This window comes from Neolamprologus brichardi, chromosome 16 (genome assembly GCF_056152115.1).
Source record: "Neolamprologus brichardi isolate AB-2024 chromosome 16, ASM5615211v1, whole genome shotgun sequence".
NCBI lineage: Eukaryota > Metazoa > Chordata > Actinopteri > Cichliformes > Cichlidae > Neolamprologus > Neolamprologus brichardi.
In genome coordinates this window covers 17,433,464-17,453,453 of record NC_142119.1, presented here as the reverse complement: position 1 = coordinate 17,453,453, position 19,990 = coordinate 17,433,464, and the positions used below count along the sequence as shown (strand labels likewise).

General features: G+C 41.1%; 1 protein-coding gene and 2 non-coding genes across 5 annotated transcripts in view; 1 reads left to right on the top strand and 2 right to left on the bottom strand.

Annotated features, from left to right (window-relative positions):
- itprid2 (ITPR interacting domain containing 2) overlaps positions 1 to 15,593 on the top strand; it is a 47,643-nt gene extending 32,050 nt beyond the window's left edge. The window contains exons 11-22 of one of the 3 annotated variants that reach the window (XM_035906638.2): positions 1,547 to 1,654; positions 2,145 to 2,511; positions 3,904 to 4,087; positions 4,688 to 4,733; positions 5,945 to 6,030; positions 6,655 to 8,445; positions 8,570 to 8,629; positions 8,980 to 9,104; positions 9,198 to 9,309; positions 9,813 to 9,878; positions 10,006 to 10,350; positions 12,018 to 15,593. In XM_035906638.2, coding sequence (XP_035762531.2) covers positions 1,547 to 1,654; positions 2,145 to 2,511; positions 3,904 to 4,087; positions 4,688 to 4,733; positions 5,945 to 6,030; positions 6,655 to 8,445; positions 8,570 to 8,629; positions 8,980 to 9,104; positions 9,198 to 9,309; positions 9,813 to 9,878; positions 10,006 to 10,350; positions 12,018 to 12,125 — 3,398 coding nt within the window. In that variant the 3' untranslated portion in view covers positions 12,126 to 15,593. Of the gene's footprint in view, positions 1 to 1,546; positions 1,655 to 2,141; positions 2,512 to 3,903; positions 4,088 to 4,687; positions 4,734 to 5,944; positions 6,031 to 6,654; positions 8,446 to 8,569; positions 8,630 to 8,979; positions 9,105 to 9,197; positions 9,310 to 9,812; positions 9,879 to 10,005; positions 10,351 to 12,017 lie in introns of all 3 variants that reach the window. The other 2 variants (XM_087852945.1, XM_006788124.3) reach the window with 2 other exon arrangements.
- Positions 15,594 to 16,526: 933 nt separating this feature from the next.
- On the bottom strand, positions 16,527 to 16,598 carry trnag-ucc (transfer RNA glycine (anticodon UCC)). The gene has a single exon. It is a non-coding gene; the product is annotated as a tRNA-Gly (tRNA).
- A 1,698-nt stretch (positions 16,599 to 18,296) lies between these two features.
- trnag-ucc (transfer RNA glycine (anticodon UCC)) lies at positions 18,297 to 18,368 on the bottom strand. Its single transcript has one exon. It is a non-coding gene; the product is annotated as a tRNA-Gly (tRNA).
- Positions 18,369 to 19,990: the final 1,622 nt, after the last annotated feature.

Below are 19,990 nucleotides of genomic sequence, written 5' to 3'. Positions count from 1 at the left end.
CGCGATATGGCAGCCTCGCTTCTGTCAGTCTGCCCCAGGGCAGCTGTGGCTACAACTGTAGCTTGCCTCCACCAGTGTGTGAATGTGTGTGAATGGGTGGATGACTGGCTTTGGGGTCCCTAGGGGAGACTAGTAAAAGCGCTATACAAATACAGGCCATTTACTGTTTATTCTGATTAAAGCCACCTCTGGTCTGACTCCCCATTGGTGCAGTTCATTTGTGCTGATGTGAACACGGTAATCACACTCGCGTGCAGATCAAAACGATCACACCGAAACCCTTTGGAGGCGGTGGTCTCGTCTGGTTCCGAACAGAGTTAGTTTATGCTAACCATGACTGACTCAAGCTGTAAGTTTGAGCTAAACATCTTCCAGTAGCCTGGTATACTTTGTGGCTGACTACAGAGTACAGAAACTGTAGCAACTAGCCTGCTATGTATGGTTTTGCCTGAAATATTGGCTGGATGTTTGGAGTAAAATTATCATTGTTATCCACTCGTCCAGAACATGCACTGATTCAAACCAGATTAAATAAACTGTAGGTGTGAAAGCACACTGAAACAGAACCTAGGAGCTAAAGCAGGCTAAAACATCAGAGATGCTGAGTAAACTCTAAGCTACAACTTGGCTTTTGCTTTTAACCTTTTGTTTATGTGAGAGCACCATCAAATGTACACATCCAGTTATGATGTGCTTACTTTTACCTCTGATGCAGTATAAATAAATGTTGTTGTTGTTGTTGTTTTGGATTTGCAAGTCAGAGGTGAGGGAAATATGAGTTAGCAGATCTGTGTTTCAGGTGGTTACATAAAAGCGAGAAACAACATGTTCACATAAAGACAGGAGACAGAAGTCGGTGTTTTTATAACAGACTGATGAGTATTTAGACAGTGAGAGACAGGCAGGGGGAGCAGGGAAGGCACGAAAGTATGCAAGTCATCATCCTGTTAGAAATAAGACTGACAGCTCGACTTACACAACCCCAAGAGGAGGGAGGAGGAGGAAGGAGTGGCGGAGCTGACGTCTGTGTTCAGCTTTTGATGTTTTTCTTTTCTCAGAATAGTTCTTCAATTCCAAACATTCATTTTGTTTAAAACCAGATTTTTAACAATAGCAATTTCTCTGAAGAATGAAGTCCTGCCGTGGAATCACTCCACCATTCACTCCTTTATTTCTGCTCATCTAATAAACACTTGTATAATGAGCTCTATTTTAGAGCAAAGGCCAAACTCATGACTGTCAACTTTCTTCTGTAACAGGCTGAAATTACATTTATGGAGCTTTACTGAGAATCGGATGAAAACATGTCCGTTTCATTTTTAGAGCCTAGAGCACACAATTAGCTTGTAACAATACAAAAGCAGGGGAAACTGGAAAAAAATCTCTGGTCTCCTGCAGTGTCACAGCTCTGGTGTCTGGTTTTCTGAAACTGTGAATCTCTATACTTTATCTATCTATACTTTAAGATCTTTTTCACTTAAAAAAGCAAATTGGTCATTGCTTTGTAGTTGTGTTATGACCGTCTTGTGTCTGCCTTCTTTCTCAGGTCGTTTCCGTCAGATCGAGGTCTTGACAACAGTAGCGAACGAGTTTTTCCAGCTCTACAGTCAAGTTTCTGGACAGCCGGTCCAGCGGATCAGCACTACGGATCAAGGTAATGATGACAACAACACAAAGTCCACTGAAGGACTGTTTTAGTCTGGACCGGCTGAGCGGCGCAGAGAGTCGTGCACAAACACTAATCTGACTTTTACTGCTGTGGAGAATGTTTACAATAAAATGTACTTAATATATTACAGAGGGCTTATTTAACTGAAGTCATCAGACTAGAAAAACACTGATAAAAATCACTAGCTGAATAGTTGGGTAGCCATATACTTGATACTGAAAGCAAAGTCCATATGGTTTTTAGCCATATCTGTTCAACTTGATGCTTTAACAAGGATCACTTTACATAATAGACGATGAACAGACATTTTTAAATAAGACATGATCAGCACCCTTGCCTCCTGACAGGTGTTTTTATTTTTAATAGTTTTTAATAGTTTAATAGTTATTTTAGTAGTTGTTTGACCAATATTTGTGTTACTCCAAAGTGTTAGTGATTTGACTTTTTCTAGCTTTTTATAATTGTCTCTCAGAAGTAGAGGGAGGAGAAAAAGGAGGACGAAAGGGAGGAGGAGACGAGCAGTCTTCTCCTTTGAAGAAGAGGAACCCCGTAATAAACGCTGCCAAAATCCTCAAGAGAAGTCTTAGCAGACACAACTTGCTCTCGTCCACCTCAGAGTCGACTGAAGCCCAAACGCCTAACCAGCAAACTCTAACCAACGGACATGAAGCTCCTGCTGGCGCACCAGCCGGTACAGAACAGGACGGATCCAGTACCAACTCTCACCACCAGGCAGAGGTGGTTAGCCCGAAACACATCCGCAAGAAAGACAATTGTCCCCTCGCGACAGTTACCGAGGAAACCAGTGGGGATGGAGAGACAGGTTCCCTAACAGACAACAGGTATCATTACCTAATGCATATAAACCAGTTTGAAGTTGTGGATGACACATATAGATCGATATTGAAGCCAGTGGTTCTCAAACTTTGTCAGACCTCAGTAATATCGGTCTGTCCAGTTAGGAATCATATTACATTGTGAATCCATTTCACCTGCTTTAGTACAAAGAACAGTGACAGCAGGTGTGATGGAGAGGCAACAAATGAGACAAAAGGGAAATACTTAGCAAGTGGTGCCCACAGACCATTTCTAGTTTTTCTTTTTGCTACTGTTAATCCTGTAGCAAATATGATATTAGATGGTGTCCTGGGGATCTCTTTGCAGATCTGGATCAGAGCATTAGTGAGCTCCTAGACGGTCTGTCTCTGGTTTCAGATGCACCATAACATCTCAGAGGTTTTCGATTGGATTCAGGTCTGAGGAATGTGACTGCTAGTCAGTGCCATCAGTTACTGTCATTCAGGAACTGCAGACATGAGGCTGGGCATTGTCCTGTACAAGGAGTAACCCAGGTGTCACTGAATCATCTCGGGTAATAGATGTGAGGATTGCATTCCTGCACATAACAGCAGTCAGAGTACTCCTAGCTAGCATGTAAAGATCTGTACCACTCTCCAAGAATAGGCTTCCGAAGACCATCATTAACCATCATAATCGCGCTGGATGATGATGCAGGCATCATTTCACATCTGGTATTTCTGGTATTCATGATTCAGTATTGACTCTTGGCCTTATCCCTTGCCCACAGAGACTCCTGCAGATGATCAGAATTAGCCTGTGCTTATTTTTTTTACTTCTGAGAATCAGATTTAAAAAAGAGCTAGTATTTTTTTCTAAAATGCCACAATATCTCAGTGCAAACATTAGCTATCTTCTACAGTGAATAAAATATAAGTTTGAGATTTGTGAGTCAACGTATTCTATTTTTATTTACATACAGAGTATGAACCCTGTTTGTAATTGGGTTTATAAATAGAAGTGACTAGAATGGCTAACAAGAAAGTTTCCATTTAAAACTATTCCTCTGAATGACTTAAAATGTATTATTCACTGAATCACACAGAAGAAAAATATTTGTAAAGTACCTCAAATTTGGGATGTAATTTTTTTCATATTAGCATCCTGGTGCTATTCATAGCATCCGTGTTTTAATTCAAAACACGTAAGCTGCTGTTAATCTTTCTCATGTATTTATTAATAACCGATATCAGACTCTTCATGAAGTATGAAACTTCACTGCCAGCTTGAATCCATGCATCCAAAGCTGCAGTACTCATACATAAGCTCCCACTGTCCCAGTTTGCTCAGATGTCAAGCTAAGGTTATATAAATAACTGAATAACAAAATATTCTACCAGTTACTTCTCAGTTGACTAACTTCTACTTCCCATCAGACCTGAACAGCACACCACCGACCCAGACCTTCAGTCAACCAACCAGGGAACAGGGGAAGGCACTCAGGTGGTTAAAGAGGTGGAGAAAAGAAACTCCACCCCAGAGAAAGCTCCTCACACCCTGGCCCCGCCACGGCTGGCACATCTTCGAACAGAAAACGCAGACTCTTTTGAAATAGAGGAGGTACGGGTTTCTCTGGGGGCTTCATACTCCTTGGTCAAATCAGTGGGTGACCTCTTTCCATGGGCATGTTACAATGTTGTCACCAACTACTATTTAGATGTTCCTGTGTTTGTGATGGTGTCCCAGCTTACCAAAGCCATCTCACATTTACATGTTTGCTGTCGGTTCTCACAGACTGGTTCCCTTGTAGCCTTTTAGCCAGTGGGCATGGCTTGGAAAGATACTCTGGGATTCAAATTCATGCAAATAAAGACAAAAATCCTCTACTTACTGTAATACACTGGCAGAAGTGAAATTTTATGCATATTTAGGCTATGCTTTAGACCTCAGAACCAGCTGTTCACAACAGCTGACGTCATCAGGCGGGGGGTAAAAAACAAAAAAACTCTTGAAGACAGAAAAGGGACAAATGGATGTCAGGTAGATGAGAACCCGTGTCCACTGGTCTTTGCAGCTTTAGAAAAATGAGCTTGTTGACACACGTTGCCTGAGTCTGCTCAGTGAAGCGGAGTAGTTGGTAAAAAGCCTGAGCTTTTATTTAGGGGAAGGACTCTGTTCAATTCTTTCTTTCTCCTAAAACTGTCTGTTTTTGTCCTGTAGATTAACGAAGACGAGGCTAACCCACACAGGACGTCTAGATCGGGAGGTGAGCACTGACTTGAGTTTCTGAATGACCTTATCGTTTCACTTGTATTTTTCCTTTAAGCAAGCAGATGGTCATGTTTGTATTCAGTGCTTTTCCGCAAAATGCAAATGTGTACTGTGTCTTTGAGGGATGACTGACTGAATGCATTTCATTCCTTGTGAAACACTCACCAAGTTTGAATAATACAAAAATTTCATTGTTTAGATCAGGGGTCTCGAACTCCAGGCCTCGAGGGCCGGTGTCCTGCAGGTTTTAGATGTGTCCTTGATCCAACACAGCTGATTCAAATGGCTAAATTACCTCCTCAACATGTCTTGAAGTTCTCCAGAGGCCTAGTAATGAACTAATCATTTGAATCAGGTGTGTTGACCCAGGGTGAGATCTAAAATCTGCAGGACACCGGCCCTTGAGGCCTGGATTTCGAGACCCCTGGTTTAGATCATTTTACTTGAAAATGACGTTTTGAAGAAATCCACGGCTGAAATTTCACTTCTTAACATTTTATTGTCTAAATATCTGTGGACTTTTCTGTCATTAACACCGACTCCCTGTTAAGGTGGATTCTGTTAGAGCCCGTTATGAACATTGTTGTTCATCTTCATTGTCCATATAGTCACAGCATTGTTTGTAAGAAGCGCGAGCCCATCTTTTAATCCTTAACTAGCCAGATCGAGTACATAAAACTATATATAGTTCACTGGAGTTCCAAATCAAACACTCCTATTGATGCTTGAATCTGATGATGCTTAAAATATGCAACATGATAAGATCTCATAGAAAAACATTGTTGAAATCTTAAAAGAACTCTTTCATTATAAATGGGGGGAAAAATTGGTGGGGCTTTTTTATTTATAGGATTTCTAACAGAACGTCAGAAAGTCTTGTTTTAAATTCTTTAACTGCTTGGTAGTAAATCATGCAAAACAAACCAGTGGCGTGTCGTTTTTCCCCCCAGTTAAAATTCTTTCAGAGTTCAGCAGCTTCCTGCAGCCCTTCTTTATCTGCTTTGATCCACTTAAAAGCCTTGTCTTTCATTCCATCTTAATGTTTTTATTTGGTATGAACTAAGAATTTCGTTTCCTTTAGACATAGAATTTCTACACAGCTTCTTGTTGCACGCTAACATGTTTTCTATGAATGATTCTGCTCTGCCACCTGCAGGACAGATCGGGTAATGCAGGAAGAATTAAAGCTTCTTTCTCTCTTTCTAGTAGACCTCTCGAGGACAGGCAGCCAACAGTCTGACAGCAGCGGCTTTGCTGAGGAGCCTTCTGCTGATCTCAACAGCCACCTTAAGGTCTGTTTGTGTGTTTGTTTGTTTCTCATTCTTTTTTTTTTTAAGTCTCTTCTGTGCATCCCTCCTTTTTTTTTTTCTTTTTCATGACCGTCGCCTTCAGACTTACTTGAAATGAATCATGAAAAACCAGACAAAACTTCGTCAAAGCAGGAGAAGAATCACAAGCAGCGTAATCAAATCTGGCCTAGAACACTTATTTTATTCTCCTATTTAAAAAAAAAAAAAAAAAAAGTACTCCTATGTAATCTAACATAAATCAGATTTAGCAAGTAGGAACTGAGCATTCAGTGGTAAGAAAGCACCAATATAATTCAAGGTGTCCTGATTGAATAAAATAGCAGCTCTAGTGACTCTAATTGGAGACTAAAGCATGTGCAAGTAATAAGTCTTTTGGTCACACATGGGAATTTTGGATTACAAAGATTACCGCAGAGCACATTTCGAAATTGCAACCACAAAAATTTAGTCACTGTAACCTGAGAATTTGATTTTGTAATGCTGTATTTTATGTTTCTACTCCTCTTCATTGTGGGGAAATACTATACCCTTTCACTATTAGTTATATATTTTTCAATATTTATGATTATTTGGGATTTAAGTAAAATTTGAATTAATTGTAATCAGGTGCAGGTGAGTAGTGACAGCTGTGACAGCGAGACCACTGTGACGTCGCACCCTTCACAAGACGTGGCTACTCCCCTTGCAATGGACAAGCCAGCATTTGACCTGCCAGATGGTAGAGAGGAAGAGGCGAGGCCAGGTGAAGCTGCAGAGTTGGATCGAAGTAACAGCTCCAGGGAAGAGCACATGGATACAGAGACTTCAGAGCAGATTCCACAGTACACAGCTCACCATCTGCCCAGGAGCAGGCAAGTAGAAGTACAGCAAGATGAAACTTTGGGTAAGGAGAATGTTGAGAGACGTGACCGGACTGATCCTGATCCAGAGCCTGAGCCGGAGTCTGCTCAGAGTATGCCTGCTGCAGAACAACAAGCACAGCCAGAGTCAAAGGAATCCCAACATGATTTAGAGCAAGGACCAGAGCACACTCAGAACCCGACAGAGACTGAAGGAGACATAGATACATCCACAGAGAAAACGAGTGGTGAGAACAAAGTCAAAGTAGAGCCTGTGTTCTTGGATGATTCTGAATCACTTTGTCCTGTGGCTCCAGCTTCTCCGGTCCTTAGTGCGTTACATCGAGCCAAACAGTCGAACCGTACAGCCTCTCAGAGACGTGTCATCTCCATGCAGAGGTCCTCTTCCTTGCCCTCTTCACTCCTTTCGCCCTCCAAGATTGTATCATCTGTCAGGATCCAGTTTGGGCAAGGCCTGGTGTCCTGCACCCAGCCCAAGTACTCCTTTAAATACACCCCTGAGCCTGAGGACAAGGAAGAAGAAAAAGAAGAACAAGAAGGAAGAGAGGAGAAGGAAGAGGAAGAAGTGGAGGAAGAACCAACCAACTGCCTGTCCACTCTGATCATAAATCCTGCCTCCTCATCTAGCTCCAAAAAAAAATCACCAGCTGTCTTTCCACCTAAGCCCATACCTCGGTATCTGATGCAGCCATCCTATTCCCTACAAAGCCCCAGCCCTCCTCCTGATTGGCCATCAGGAGTAAATGCCGAATCTTGGAGCACCCAGAGTGTTCCAGATTTGTCGTCCAATCCGCAGCAGCCTGGCCACTTCCAGCAAAACATGAATGCCTACCGAAACCAGCCAAGATTGAATCCAGAGGAGAATCTGTTCCGTAATTCTCACCGTTCAGCTCAATACCCCTGTCCCAGTCCAAATCTTAATCAAAGATTTAACTCCAGCCCACATCCCTTCATGTCGAACCCTGCTTTGCAGTACACCCCTCCTCATCTACACGGTAGTCTTCCTAACCTCCACCATCACCACAGCCCTTCAGTGAACCACCATTATAGTCTAACCAGTCTCCTTCAGCCTTCAACTTCCCCAGGCCCCCAGCATGACAGCATGTCCAACTTGCATCCCCTTTCAACTCCCACATCTCCTCACCACATCCCTCCGGGTCACTTGCATCCTGGACCTTCTGGAATGTATCACCCGGTCTATAACCATCAATACAGTCACCAGCAACCCTACCAGCTCCCTCCTCAAGGCTCACAGTTTGGCTCGCCCTACTTTAGTCCTCAAGGTTACAACCCGTACCTGTCATTTCCCCACCACACCCATCTCCATCCGACAGTGTCCCCAGAACACAGTCTGCATCCAGGGCTGGCTCCTCCTCCTGGCTTCCACATAGGCATGGGTTCAGCCCTTAGCCCAGGTCACAACCTCCATACAGGGCTTCGTGATGCTCCAGGTCAAGGACCCGGCCAGAGCCCATCTAGCACAGAGATGCAGCTAAGGAGAGTCCTGCACGAGATCCGGGGAACAGTTCAGAGTCTGGTCAGTCCTCCTCAGTCACACTGTCTTATCACCCTGTTAATTAAGGTTTAGTCTGGAGTTTGTAGTTCTTCTTCTTATTCGGAGTTTCCCTTCTTATGTTGTTATCGCTGTTCTCCTCATCTAGAACCGAGCCGATACTCCAGACACGTTCAGTGAGCCCAGAGCAACTCTGCCTAATCACCAGGTACCGTCATCTCCTCTGATGCCTGCGTAGCTTTCTCTATTTTGGCCACATAGGACGTTTGTATGTTAAATCAATAAAACAGTGTTTGTTCCCGGATATAGCCTTCAGTTTTTAAATGTTGCTTTTCGATTCCACTGAAAGCAGCAAGTGTTTTTTGGGGTTTTTTTTACTGGCTCATTATTTACATGTAAGAACCTTGTGTTCCATATTTACATATTTTCCATTGCATGACTGAAAACCTACACACTCTTAGTTTTCAGTTCTCGTTCTTCCAACCAGAAAGCGCTGGAGCAGACCGTTGTCACTATCAGTAAATGTGTGATTCACTGTGCGCCCGTCTCTGGTTTTAGACTTTGGCAGAGTTTCAGCAGAAGAGGCGGAGCCTGAACTTGTTCCGCAGTCAGATGATGGATCTGGAGCTGGCAATCATCCGACAGCAGGCTCCGGTCTACAATCACCTGAGCCCTGCTGACAGGTGACTCACAAAAGCAAACAGAAATGTGACGGTGCCGTGACAGCACAATGAAAAGCAAACCTGGAGAGTGTGTTTGTGTGTGTTTGTTTGCAGGCTGGAGTTGGAGCAGCTTCAATCTCTGAGGTCAGCGGTCAGAGAGGAACTGCAGGAGCTCGAACAGCAGCTGGAAGACAGACTGGAGCTGACGCACCGCACGCAGCACAGAGTAAATGCACACCAGAGGATTTGTGTAAAACAGCTATTGGCATGCTTTTTGTGTTAAATTCTAGGGAAAAAACCCTGAAACATCAGATCTGTAAAATGGCACAAATATATGTAAAAGAAAAGTGTAATGGAAGAGTACTAAAGTACAGCGACACAACAAAGGACGTGGGGCTAAAAAGTCCCCACCGGCCCCATCAGAATCAGCTAGGCTGGTATAAATATATAGTTAAAAAGGAGGCCTTTCATATGCTGTGGCTTGTTTTCACCAGCCACCTAACCCACATGAGGATACAGCACTTCAAAGTTTACCCCATTAAAAGTCATTAAATCACTGCAGTTTTGCAACTGAAACTACGATATATTCCATGATACTGAAGCATAAACATAATATTTTATGTTTTTGCTAAATAATTTTGTACAAAAACTGTCAACTGATTCTGAGAGAAAAGGCAGAAGGCCTGTTATATTAGTTTGTTGTAATACTGCCATTGTTCTTTTCCTCAGGGTCTTCACAGAGACTTCAGTGTTGAAAGTCTGTCCACCGCCTCTGCGTTGAGAGCCATGGAGCCGGTCAGCACACGCGCACACACGCACACACACACACACACACACACACGTGCGCGCAATGTTTTTGTTACATAAAGCTGAAAATACTAATGTCTTAACCTTTTCCTGCCCGTCTTTCCTATCTGTCCAGGTGTCAGACCTCCTCAGAGAGCAGCTCTTCCTGCAGTCAGAGATCGGCTCTGACCGCCACTCCTCCTACACAAACCCCTCCCCGAGGTCAGTCAGTCCAGTGAGAGAAGATCAAGGAGGAGGAGATGGCAAACAGAAGCAAGGAATGTATCGGGCATCAATTAATATAACCCCTGCCCCCCCTCCTCGACCCAACGTACACACTGAGGAAACTGAGGAGGAGGAGAGAGCCAGTGATGGAGCAGCATTAGCAGCAGGAGGAGGTGGCAGAGGAGAAGCACCAGAGGTGGAGGAAGGAGCAGCGGGGGAAGTCAGAGTGGATAGCCTGCAGCAGCTCATCAAAGAGGTAATGGTTTAAAGCAATTTATTCAAAGCCAAGATTGAGGTCAGGAAATTCATTTGCAGCTCAACTTTTTGGGATCACACTCTGGAATTCCTGCCCGACATATCGTGGCTTTCCTCTTTGTTAAGCGCGAGGACCAGCTGCCCAAACAATGTTGTTGACTCAGAGTGTTGCTGCTTCTGTTATTATGTTTATAGAGGAAAAAACATTTACAAATAAAGTTACAGATGCTCGTAGGTCTCACCAGAGACTGTAATTGCACTCTCGGCTTAACAATGATTAATAAATATTTCTGAAAGTCAATAATAAGTAGGTATCAAGGGGTGTGAAGTGATGCATGAATGCATTAGCAAGTGTGACGTGTGTGTGTTGTACATGGAAAACCAAACCAAATGACAACGACAACAAAACAAACAAAGCAACGCGTGGCTTGGAGGCGGAGTAGCCACAAATCCATAGAAGGCGGTTTAAATAGTCCTTTAACATTGAGCAGGCATTCTGGACTACACACACATGTCCTGTATCTTCACATCCTGTAACAAGGATTACAAGAGTCAGGCTACAATAATAGATGTAAATTTAAACAAAAGTCTTTCTTTTTCTGTCTCCAACTATTCAGTTTACAGAGAAAAGCCGCAAATATCCATAAAACATTTTTTGTCCATAGAACCAAAGACCACAAACAAAAGATGTTTGTTTGTTTGTTTTCTTTGTTTCTGGCTACACAGTCAAGAGTTGAGCAACCATTGGCTCAAATTGGCTCAATAAAATCCTGCTCCTCACATACAAGGTCTTCAGGCTCTATCTTAAAGACCATATCACTGTATCACCCCAAAAGAGCACTTCACTCTCACACTGCAGGGTTACTTGTGGTTCCTAGTATATTTAAAAGTAGAATGGGAGGCAGAGCCTTCAGTTTTCAGGCCCCTCGTCTGTGGAACCAGCTCCCAGTTTGGATTCAGGAGACAGAAATACTCTCTATTTTGAATATTAGGATTAAAACTTCTATTTTCAATAAAGCTTATAGTTAGAGCTGGATCGGGTGAAACTTCTCTTAGTTACAGTGAGCGTTTCTCCTTCACTCACCTTGTAGGTTCCTGTCTAGATCAGATACTATGACACCATCAGGTTCCTACCTACCGCCCATCAATACGCTAAAATCATAAATCTTTGCAGTACATATAAAACACAGTTTAAATCACTGAGTCATTTCCATTTGATTTCCAACAGCGTTATCATGGCAGATAATCTGCAGCACGGGCATGTGCTACAAAATAATAAATCAGAATTACCAAAATAGTTGCTGATTGCAGTGGGTGGAGTTGTCCTATAAGCCCTTTCTTTACACTGGCTCCACCAAGAGTTATTCCCTAAGTTTGGCTCGTCTTATCTTTCATTTCATATTTCTTCTCATTTTTAGGAGATTCTTTTAAAATCGTCAGTTCTTTTCACACCTTATCTTTTCCCCCTGTGCTCAGCATTTCCAGAGATATAAAAACTAGATAACAATAAAATGTTTAAAAATCTGTGTTAAAATTGTACTCAGTTTTCTGATTATATAAGGTGTCTTTCCATTAAAAGCTTAAATTAAAGGAGGATTCTCCACAACAATCTGAGGGATCAGGTCAAGTTTTTAAGCAATTTCACCTCTTCTGTTTCTTGTTTTCCAGATTCGAGAGAGTGTGGCGCAAGAGGTGCGACGGGAGATCTACAGCGAGCTCTTGGCTGCCGTTTCACCACGGCCGTCACCACTACCCGCCAGGCAACCCCCCGTGTAGTCACAGCAACAGCAGAGCACCGCCCCTTTCAATCACAGCCTGAGAGACACCACTGTCTGTCTGTATCACTGTATAGCTGCGTAACACTGTGGAACACAATGTGTGTCTGGTACACTGTACGTCTCTAACACTGATGATGAAACATCACCTGTATGTGAATAGCCCCGCCCCCACCTGGTTGCATCTACTGTGGTGGTCTGATGCTTCTTGGCTATGGCACCCAGAGACATCAACGACGTCCCTTCTTCCCTTTCTAAACTGTTGTGATCAAACAGCAGACACACCTAACTACAACCACTACCACTTTTGCTAGTTATGCTAGTTATACTAGTATACTAGTTTGCTCACACCTGCCAGTATGACCACTACTAATCCCAGTTCTGTCAAATCTCCTCTGATCCCAGCAGGAAATCAGATGACACTAGCAGAAGACATGTTTGGATAATTGTATTTAAAAAAATCATAGAGCTGAACTGTGCAACTGCACATAATATTAATCACAATGATCTTGTCCATGATCACCTTCAAAGAACAATGTAAGATTACTGAATGTAACCAACTGTGGCATCAGTGTTCAAAACCTCAGCAGTTAAAGCGTTCAGTCCAGTCGGCCACAACATTAGAACCACCGCTCATCTGGGTGCAGCGAGGACGTTGTGACAAGTGCACTGCAAACACTGCCAGAATAAACTAGGCTGCACTCCACAGCCAAACAACAACAGCAAAGGATTTGGTGTCAGTGTCCTGGTGCCAGATACCACAGAACATCCCGGAGTTCATGCCCCCGTGGGTCAGAGCTGTTTTAATTACAATGATGGGAACCTAAAGCAGTGTTATGCAGATGGGTTTAATGAAGTGGCCGTTGGGTATATTTCCTCTCTTCCTGCTTTATTTTTTTTTTTTAAGCTCTTGAATTTTCTAGAACGTCTGAAATTTTTGCTTCTGTTCCACGATGAGCATTAATTTAATTTAATTTTGTGCTGATCACAGCAGTGAAAAATGAAATTTAATAAATCTGAAAGTGAAACGGCACCTTGGTTACTCTGAATTCTCCCTGGACCTATATTGGGAATATTTTTAGTTGTTTAAAAACAAAAAAGCAGTGAAAACTGTTTCTGGGCATTATGTATCTGAGTATTTTTAAAGTTTTCAATTTCAAAGAGCCCATGTTATGCTCATAATATAGACTCATAATTTTATTTTGGGGAATCTACTAGAATATGTTTACATAGTGTTTTGGGGTTTTTTTTTACTTAAAACACATACAAATTTTTATATATTATAGATGACATAGTATTTAATCATTCTGCACATTCCTGCAGCTTCTCTTTCCACTGTCTAAACTGTTTCCAGCTACTTGTTCTCTGACAGCTGTCAGAGAGGCCAGTGTGTTAGATAGTAACAGAAGAACCGTATGAGCAACAAACATGTGAACTTTAATCTTAGTAACTTTCCAAACCTTACAAGTTCACACATAAGCTATACAACAGACCAAAAGGAAAGGTGGGGAAAAACAAGAACAACAGGGGCGCTTGAAGCATTTTAGTCCCGGGCTGTTCAGCAGTATATAAAATAATTCATGTCTGAAGAGCAGTTGCTTCTGACTTCAACTCTGTTTCACATGGTCACATCGTGGAGCTGCCTTCTTTTCTTTCTTTTTTTTTTTAAATCAGCTGGACGCTTTAAACATGAAGCAGCTGCTTCTAAGCCTCCTAAACAAACATTTGAAACACTTCTTTATGGTATGAACGCCACAGGTGAAACTCTTTGGTCCTACACAATGTTGGGGTGGAGCCAGAAAGTGGATATTTATCCTCAAGGAGACTTTTTTTCTATGATTGAATTAGGCAGAATTGAGCCTTAAAAACAAGGAAAATGCCCTAACATCCATTAAGCTGTACACTGTTAGAGACTGTAAAGGTCTGCATTCCTTAATCTTTAATAATAGTGCTGAATTCTTTCCACCTTAAAATGACTCATTCCATGCATATTTCACCTTAATTGCTTAAAAAGGGTTTAAGTAGACATTTAAGAGTTTCTGATGCATCATCATTGCCTCCATCATCGTCGTCATAGTCCTCCTGCTGCTCTTCTTTTTCTGGTTGTGTGTTGCCTCCTGCTCATCAGATCATCAAAGATATTGAACAACCTAACTCCAATCACAGTAACTTTAATAATAACCCATTTTATGTTAGAGTACACTAAGTTTTGTTTATATGGATAACCTTGCTGTCATGGCCTCCAGCTATTTAACAAAACAAAACACAAAAAAAGCATTTGAATTTGACAGCTATGGAGCTGCGAGAAAAGGCGTTTTGTTTCTCTTTGGATGAGACACACCAGCAGCTAGCCCCTTTTCCAGTCTTTGTGCTAAGTTAAAGCATCCTGTAAAATCGATGAGTCTTTGCTTCAAGTGTTTTTGTTTGGGTAATTTCTTTATGTCGATCATGCTCGAGCAGGTGATGAAGTCAGCGTGCAAAGTCATGAGATGCTTACGTTCTAGATGACAGAGATTTCTGTAAGTTGTCATGGGGACCGTGATGATGATGTGGATGATGATGTATTGGCAAGTCAGAGGGAAGAGCTTAGCGAGATTTAGCTGCATTGGCATGTTAGTTTCACTTGTGCAATAATGTAAACATACTTTTTGATCATACGGAGCTCATCTGTGGATATCTTGTTGTGATCAATGCAAACCACATGTCTTAATACAGATAAACCTGAAACTTGCTGCTTTTATTCTGGGAAATTTGAATCTTCTGCTTGATCACAGAAGCATTAATAACCAGTTTGCAAACCTGTTTTCTTTAGCATTAAAGCCTTTGTTTATGTGGCCGCTCAGCTTTCTGCATGTACCATTAGTTATTGATGAATACAAATGTAAATGTGGGAGCTGAATGTGTTTAAGGCATCCACGGCCTAAACATTAGGTTTTATTTTATTTTTAAGTCATGTCGTTGGCTTTATGATCTTGTCGTGATTACTTTGAACTTCCACGCATACTTGCATTAGGACTGAACTTACGTCCTGAAAGCTGATCTTTGTGTGTATGGATGTACGTCCTTTGTCTTTGGAAACAATATATCTAAGGTCCAAGGTGCACTCCCTAGTCATGTGAAGCTTTCAGCAACATTTAGCATCAACATAGTCATTGAGCACCTGGCTCAGATGTTGTCATGTGGCATAAATATTTAGTCCAGTCCAAACTGGTATGAATTAAACTGGTATTTGTCCTCTGATTCTCTTCAGACTTTACTGAATTTGTGTTTGCAGAAAACTCTCTGTGCTCGCTGATCAGAAATCCTTCACACACTTCTAATTTCATTTTAATGTCAGACTGTGGGTGTCTACTCATTTCTGTTGATGTCTAATAACGATTATGTGTATTTTGTACTGATGTCTTAAATGGGATGCAAGGAGGGGACACTCTATAGAGATGAGAAAATAAAGATGTATTTATTTTCAGTACAGAGGAGTGGTGTACCGTGTGTTTGTGTGTGGACCTCAGAAGGATCCCATAAATGCTCGATATTTAGACAGGCAAGCTGAAAATTTGCTAGACAAAGACAATATTTTTGTAATTTTGCCACCAGCACAGTGGATTTGAAAACAAACAATTAAGATGTGATTGAAGTGTAGGAAATCAGCTTTACTTTGGGGATTGTTTTTTTTAAGATTTGCATAAATTGTTTGGGAATTCCAGTTGGAACCAGGCAACTTGTGTTTACTAACAATGTGACTGCTGATAGAAGAAGCAGGATAAATTCTGAAGTGTACAGGTCTAAACCCTGTGCTCAGATTCAGCCAAACTCTATAGACAGCACTTTAGTGTAAATGGGTGATGACCCAAAGCATGCTGAAAAAAACAAGTTTCTCAGTGGAAAGCAATGGGATATTCTTTAATGCCCAAGTCAGTCACCTGATCTCAACTCGGATTGTGCTATTTATTTATTAAATACAAAACTAAATGCAGAAAGACCCAAAAATGAGAAACAACTGGAGGAGACTGCAGTAAAGGCTGAGCAGAGCTTCTCAAAGGAAGAAACGCAGCATCTGGTGATATCAAGAGGATTTACTTCAGTAGAAGTACAGATAGTTTTGTTTAAAAGATCGTGTTTAAAAGTATTGATTCAACTTCTTTAATCAAGTAGAAGGAAAATCAATAAAATCAGGCTGTGAAATGTAATCTGAGTAGGAAAATAAAAAGTAGGTCTTTGACAGACATTTCTACCAGCTGTTTCTGTGCAAACTGAACGTCATATTATTTTAATATGATAATTATAAAGTAATACTATTTCAAGGCACCACAAACTTTTTTTTCATTTGAATACCCATTTATTGCATACCATTGTATTCTTTCTGATATAAAATTACTTTCTTTCCTCCGTCACAAAATGAGACTGCGATGGCCGGGAATCGAACCCGGGTCAACTGCTTGGAAGGCAGCTATGCTTACCACTATACCACCATCGCTGTAAACACGTCTGGAATCAAGCTTCTGTTGAGTGGCCAGTTTATATGGGTGTATAAAAACAGCAGGAAGAGAAGAAGCATGACCAAAAATGTGTTTTGTTAGAAACCACAAGATTGTATATCTTCTCTCAAATCCTACTAATCTTGCAGAGCACCCTCACCAAAGTACAGGAATGGGGGTTTTTTTTCCCCTGAATGTGAGGAATTAATTGGGATTCAGCAGGTGGAGGAACTCAAAGGTTGTAGTGGCTCAGCTCAGAGGGAAACAGAATCACTACTCAATCATTTCTAATGTGAGCTTCAAGAGATTTTCTTTGCATACAAGCTGCAACCAGGCGTTTAGGCTCAAATCACTTTGATGTCTGAAGGCCTACAGTGCTGGGGAATTTAAACTTCCCTCAAATATGTTAAACATAAGGTAACAGGCCTGCTGTGAAAATGAAAGGAGTAAAAAGTACAGATATCCATGTTAACATTTAGGGAGTAAAAGTTAGAAGTTATCAGAAAAATAAAAACTCAACGTGTAGGTACCTGAAAATTCTACTTAAGTACAGTAACTAAGTATTTGTATTTTGTTGCTTCCCACCTCTGATGTCCATGGGTTCTTGACTTCAAGTACTCATTGACTGCAAAGGATTCCTATCCTTATATTTAAAATGATGTTAGTCTGTTTAATTTGAGACTGAAACTGGGCGTTGTGTATATAAAAATTGATGTACTTCCTAGGGATGTTAACCTTCTATTGATAATGTGAGTCATCACATGAGCAAAGGTGTGAAAAATACGTGAGTCATTCCCATCACCTGGCCGACAACTGAAACCTCTGTGAGACCTTGCCCCACCCTGCCATCATGTGAGCTGTTGATGTCACTTAAATGTGAATAGACTTAAACAGTGGATGCCGTAGACGTGTCGGCAAATGCAACACAGGAGGACAAGACTCAGTGGCACACCTGCAACACCTAAGAAAGGACACGCTTCCCAGGATCCCAGTGTTCACATTTTGGACAATGACAATTGGTTTAAGAGAACAGTAAATGAGGCCGTGTATGTCCACTATGATCGACCATCTTTGTGGGTTATGACACCTCCAAAAGGGTCAGCCCTCCCTAGTGGTGCAGTGTCACCTGGGACTCTGCACCAGTTGATCTATAAATGACAAAGCCTCTTGGATGATAAGTGAAACATCCTCAAAATATCTAAAGAAGTCAAATTGCCTTCTTTTTAAGCTCTCAATATTACTGGCCAGTAAGAAGTATTACTCACAGATCATCAGGTTCTGCACACTTGGTAAAACACCTTTTTTCCACCTTAATCTTTCCATGGCCAACTCAATCACCTGATATCAGCTAAGCAGATTGTGCTATTTAGTTATTAAATACAAAACTAAATGCAGAAAGACCCAAAAATAAGAAACAACTGGAGGAGACTGCAGTAAAGGCTGAGCAGAGCTTCTCAAAGGAGGAAACGCAGCATCTGGTGATATTGAGAGGATTTACTTAAGCACAAGTACAGATAGTTTTGTTTAAAAAGTACTGATTCAACTTCTCTGCTCAAGTAAAAGAAAATCAATAAAATCTTTTTACAATAAGTTGTTATTTTACTTTGAATACCCATTTATTGTATACTATATATCGTCTTCTTTCTGACATTAAACAGGTTTCTTTTCCTCCCTAATGCTCTGTCACAAAATGAGGCTGCGATGGCCGGGAATCGAACCCAGGTCAACTGCTTGGAAGGCAGCTATGCTTACCACTATACCACCATCGCTGTAAACACATCTGGAATCAAGCTTCTGTTGATTCGTCAGTTTATATGGGTGTATAAAGACAGCAAGAAGAAAAGCAACATGACCAAAAGTTGGTTTTGTTAGAAACCACAAGATTGTATATCTTCTAATCTTGAAGAGCTCCCTCACCAAAGCACAGGCCTTGGTTGGGAAATAAACAGACGTGGCAAAAGCAAACACATTCTTTAGTTAAATCTACAGATACTTGTGTTAAAGTTAAGTACCGATCAAATGTTTTACTCAAATAAAAGAAAATCAGTAAAATCAGGCTGTGAAATGTACTCAGTGTAAGAAAGAAAAAAATAGCTCTTTGAAGGACATTTCTACCAGCTACTGTTGTGCAGAGCTAACTAAATCTCATGCTATGCTAATATATAACAATAAAATAATATGAACACAACTCAACACATCTTTTTTTTGTTTACCTGAATGTGAGGGACTAAGTGGGATTCAGCAGGTGGAGGAACTCTAAGGTTGTGGTTGTAGTGACGTGGCTCAGCTCAGAGGGGAAAAGAATCACTACTCACAATCATTTCTAATGTGAGCTTCAATAGATTTTCTTTGTGTACAAGCTGCGACCAGCTGACGTGCTGCTCTTTGTGAATTTACACAACTGAATCCCACAAAATGTAAGATGTTTCATAAGATATCCTTGTTGATTTCCATTCCCTATTATACAGTCTTTATAGACAGTATAAAGTCAGTGGAATTCTGTGAATTAATCATAAACTTACATTTAGATTAATCTCTGCTACCTTTTATGCAACTATAACTATGACCATGAGCACCACAGCCTCTGTGCCCCAGTCACACACACTGTTCTTTACTTTAAATCCCATTACTGCTAGCTAACATGTTTATCCTGCACTCAACTGCTAACACAAAGTTAGTATACTTAAGTTTGTTTTCCTGGACTGTTTCACAACTTCATATCATATACAAAGCTAAAATGTCATTCAAAAAAATGAGGGCATTACATGCAGGTTTTAAAATTTCCAGTTTATCAAATACCCCTGAGCAGTACTTGCCTTTTGGCATTCTTCCTGTCTTCTCTTCCTTACGTTGCTCTCCATCTCTGAGTGAACTTAACTCTTATTATTTTCTCTCCCAGTTTTACCGTTAGCAAGTGTGTGTTTGCATGTTGAGCTTTTATAAATTTTGTGTTTGAACTTAAACACGTTACTCCTTTTATGCTCCTCTTTAGTAGTGCTAGCTAGATGCTTAAGTACCGCGGAGACTACGTCATCGTCGGGGGCCTTTTAAACCCGAGCACACTGCTATAAATAATTCAGAAACTATGTGTTTTTTCCTCTTTCATCTCTGTATGCAATAGAGTGATGGATACACCAACAGGGTTGTATTTTATGTGTTATTATTCCCTCCGTCTAGGCTCAAATCGTTTTGATGTCTGAAGGCCTGCAGTGCTGGGGAATATAAACTTCCTTCAAATATTTTAAACATAAGGTTTAAAATATTTATTTAATAGGATTAGGGCCACTGGGAAAAAAGTGTGCACGTCTTTTTTTTCTTCTTCTTTTCCAGAATTCTGAGAAAAAAGTCAACTGTTTACAGTTGTTGTCTTGTTTTCAAGCAACTGGCCCGT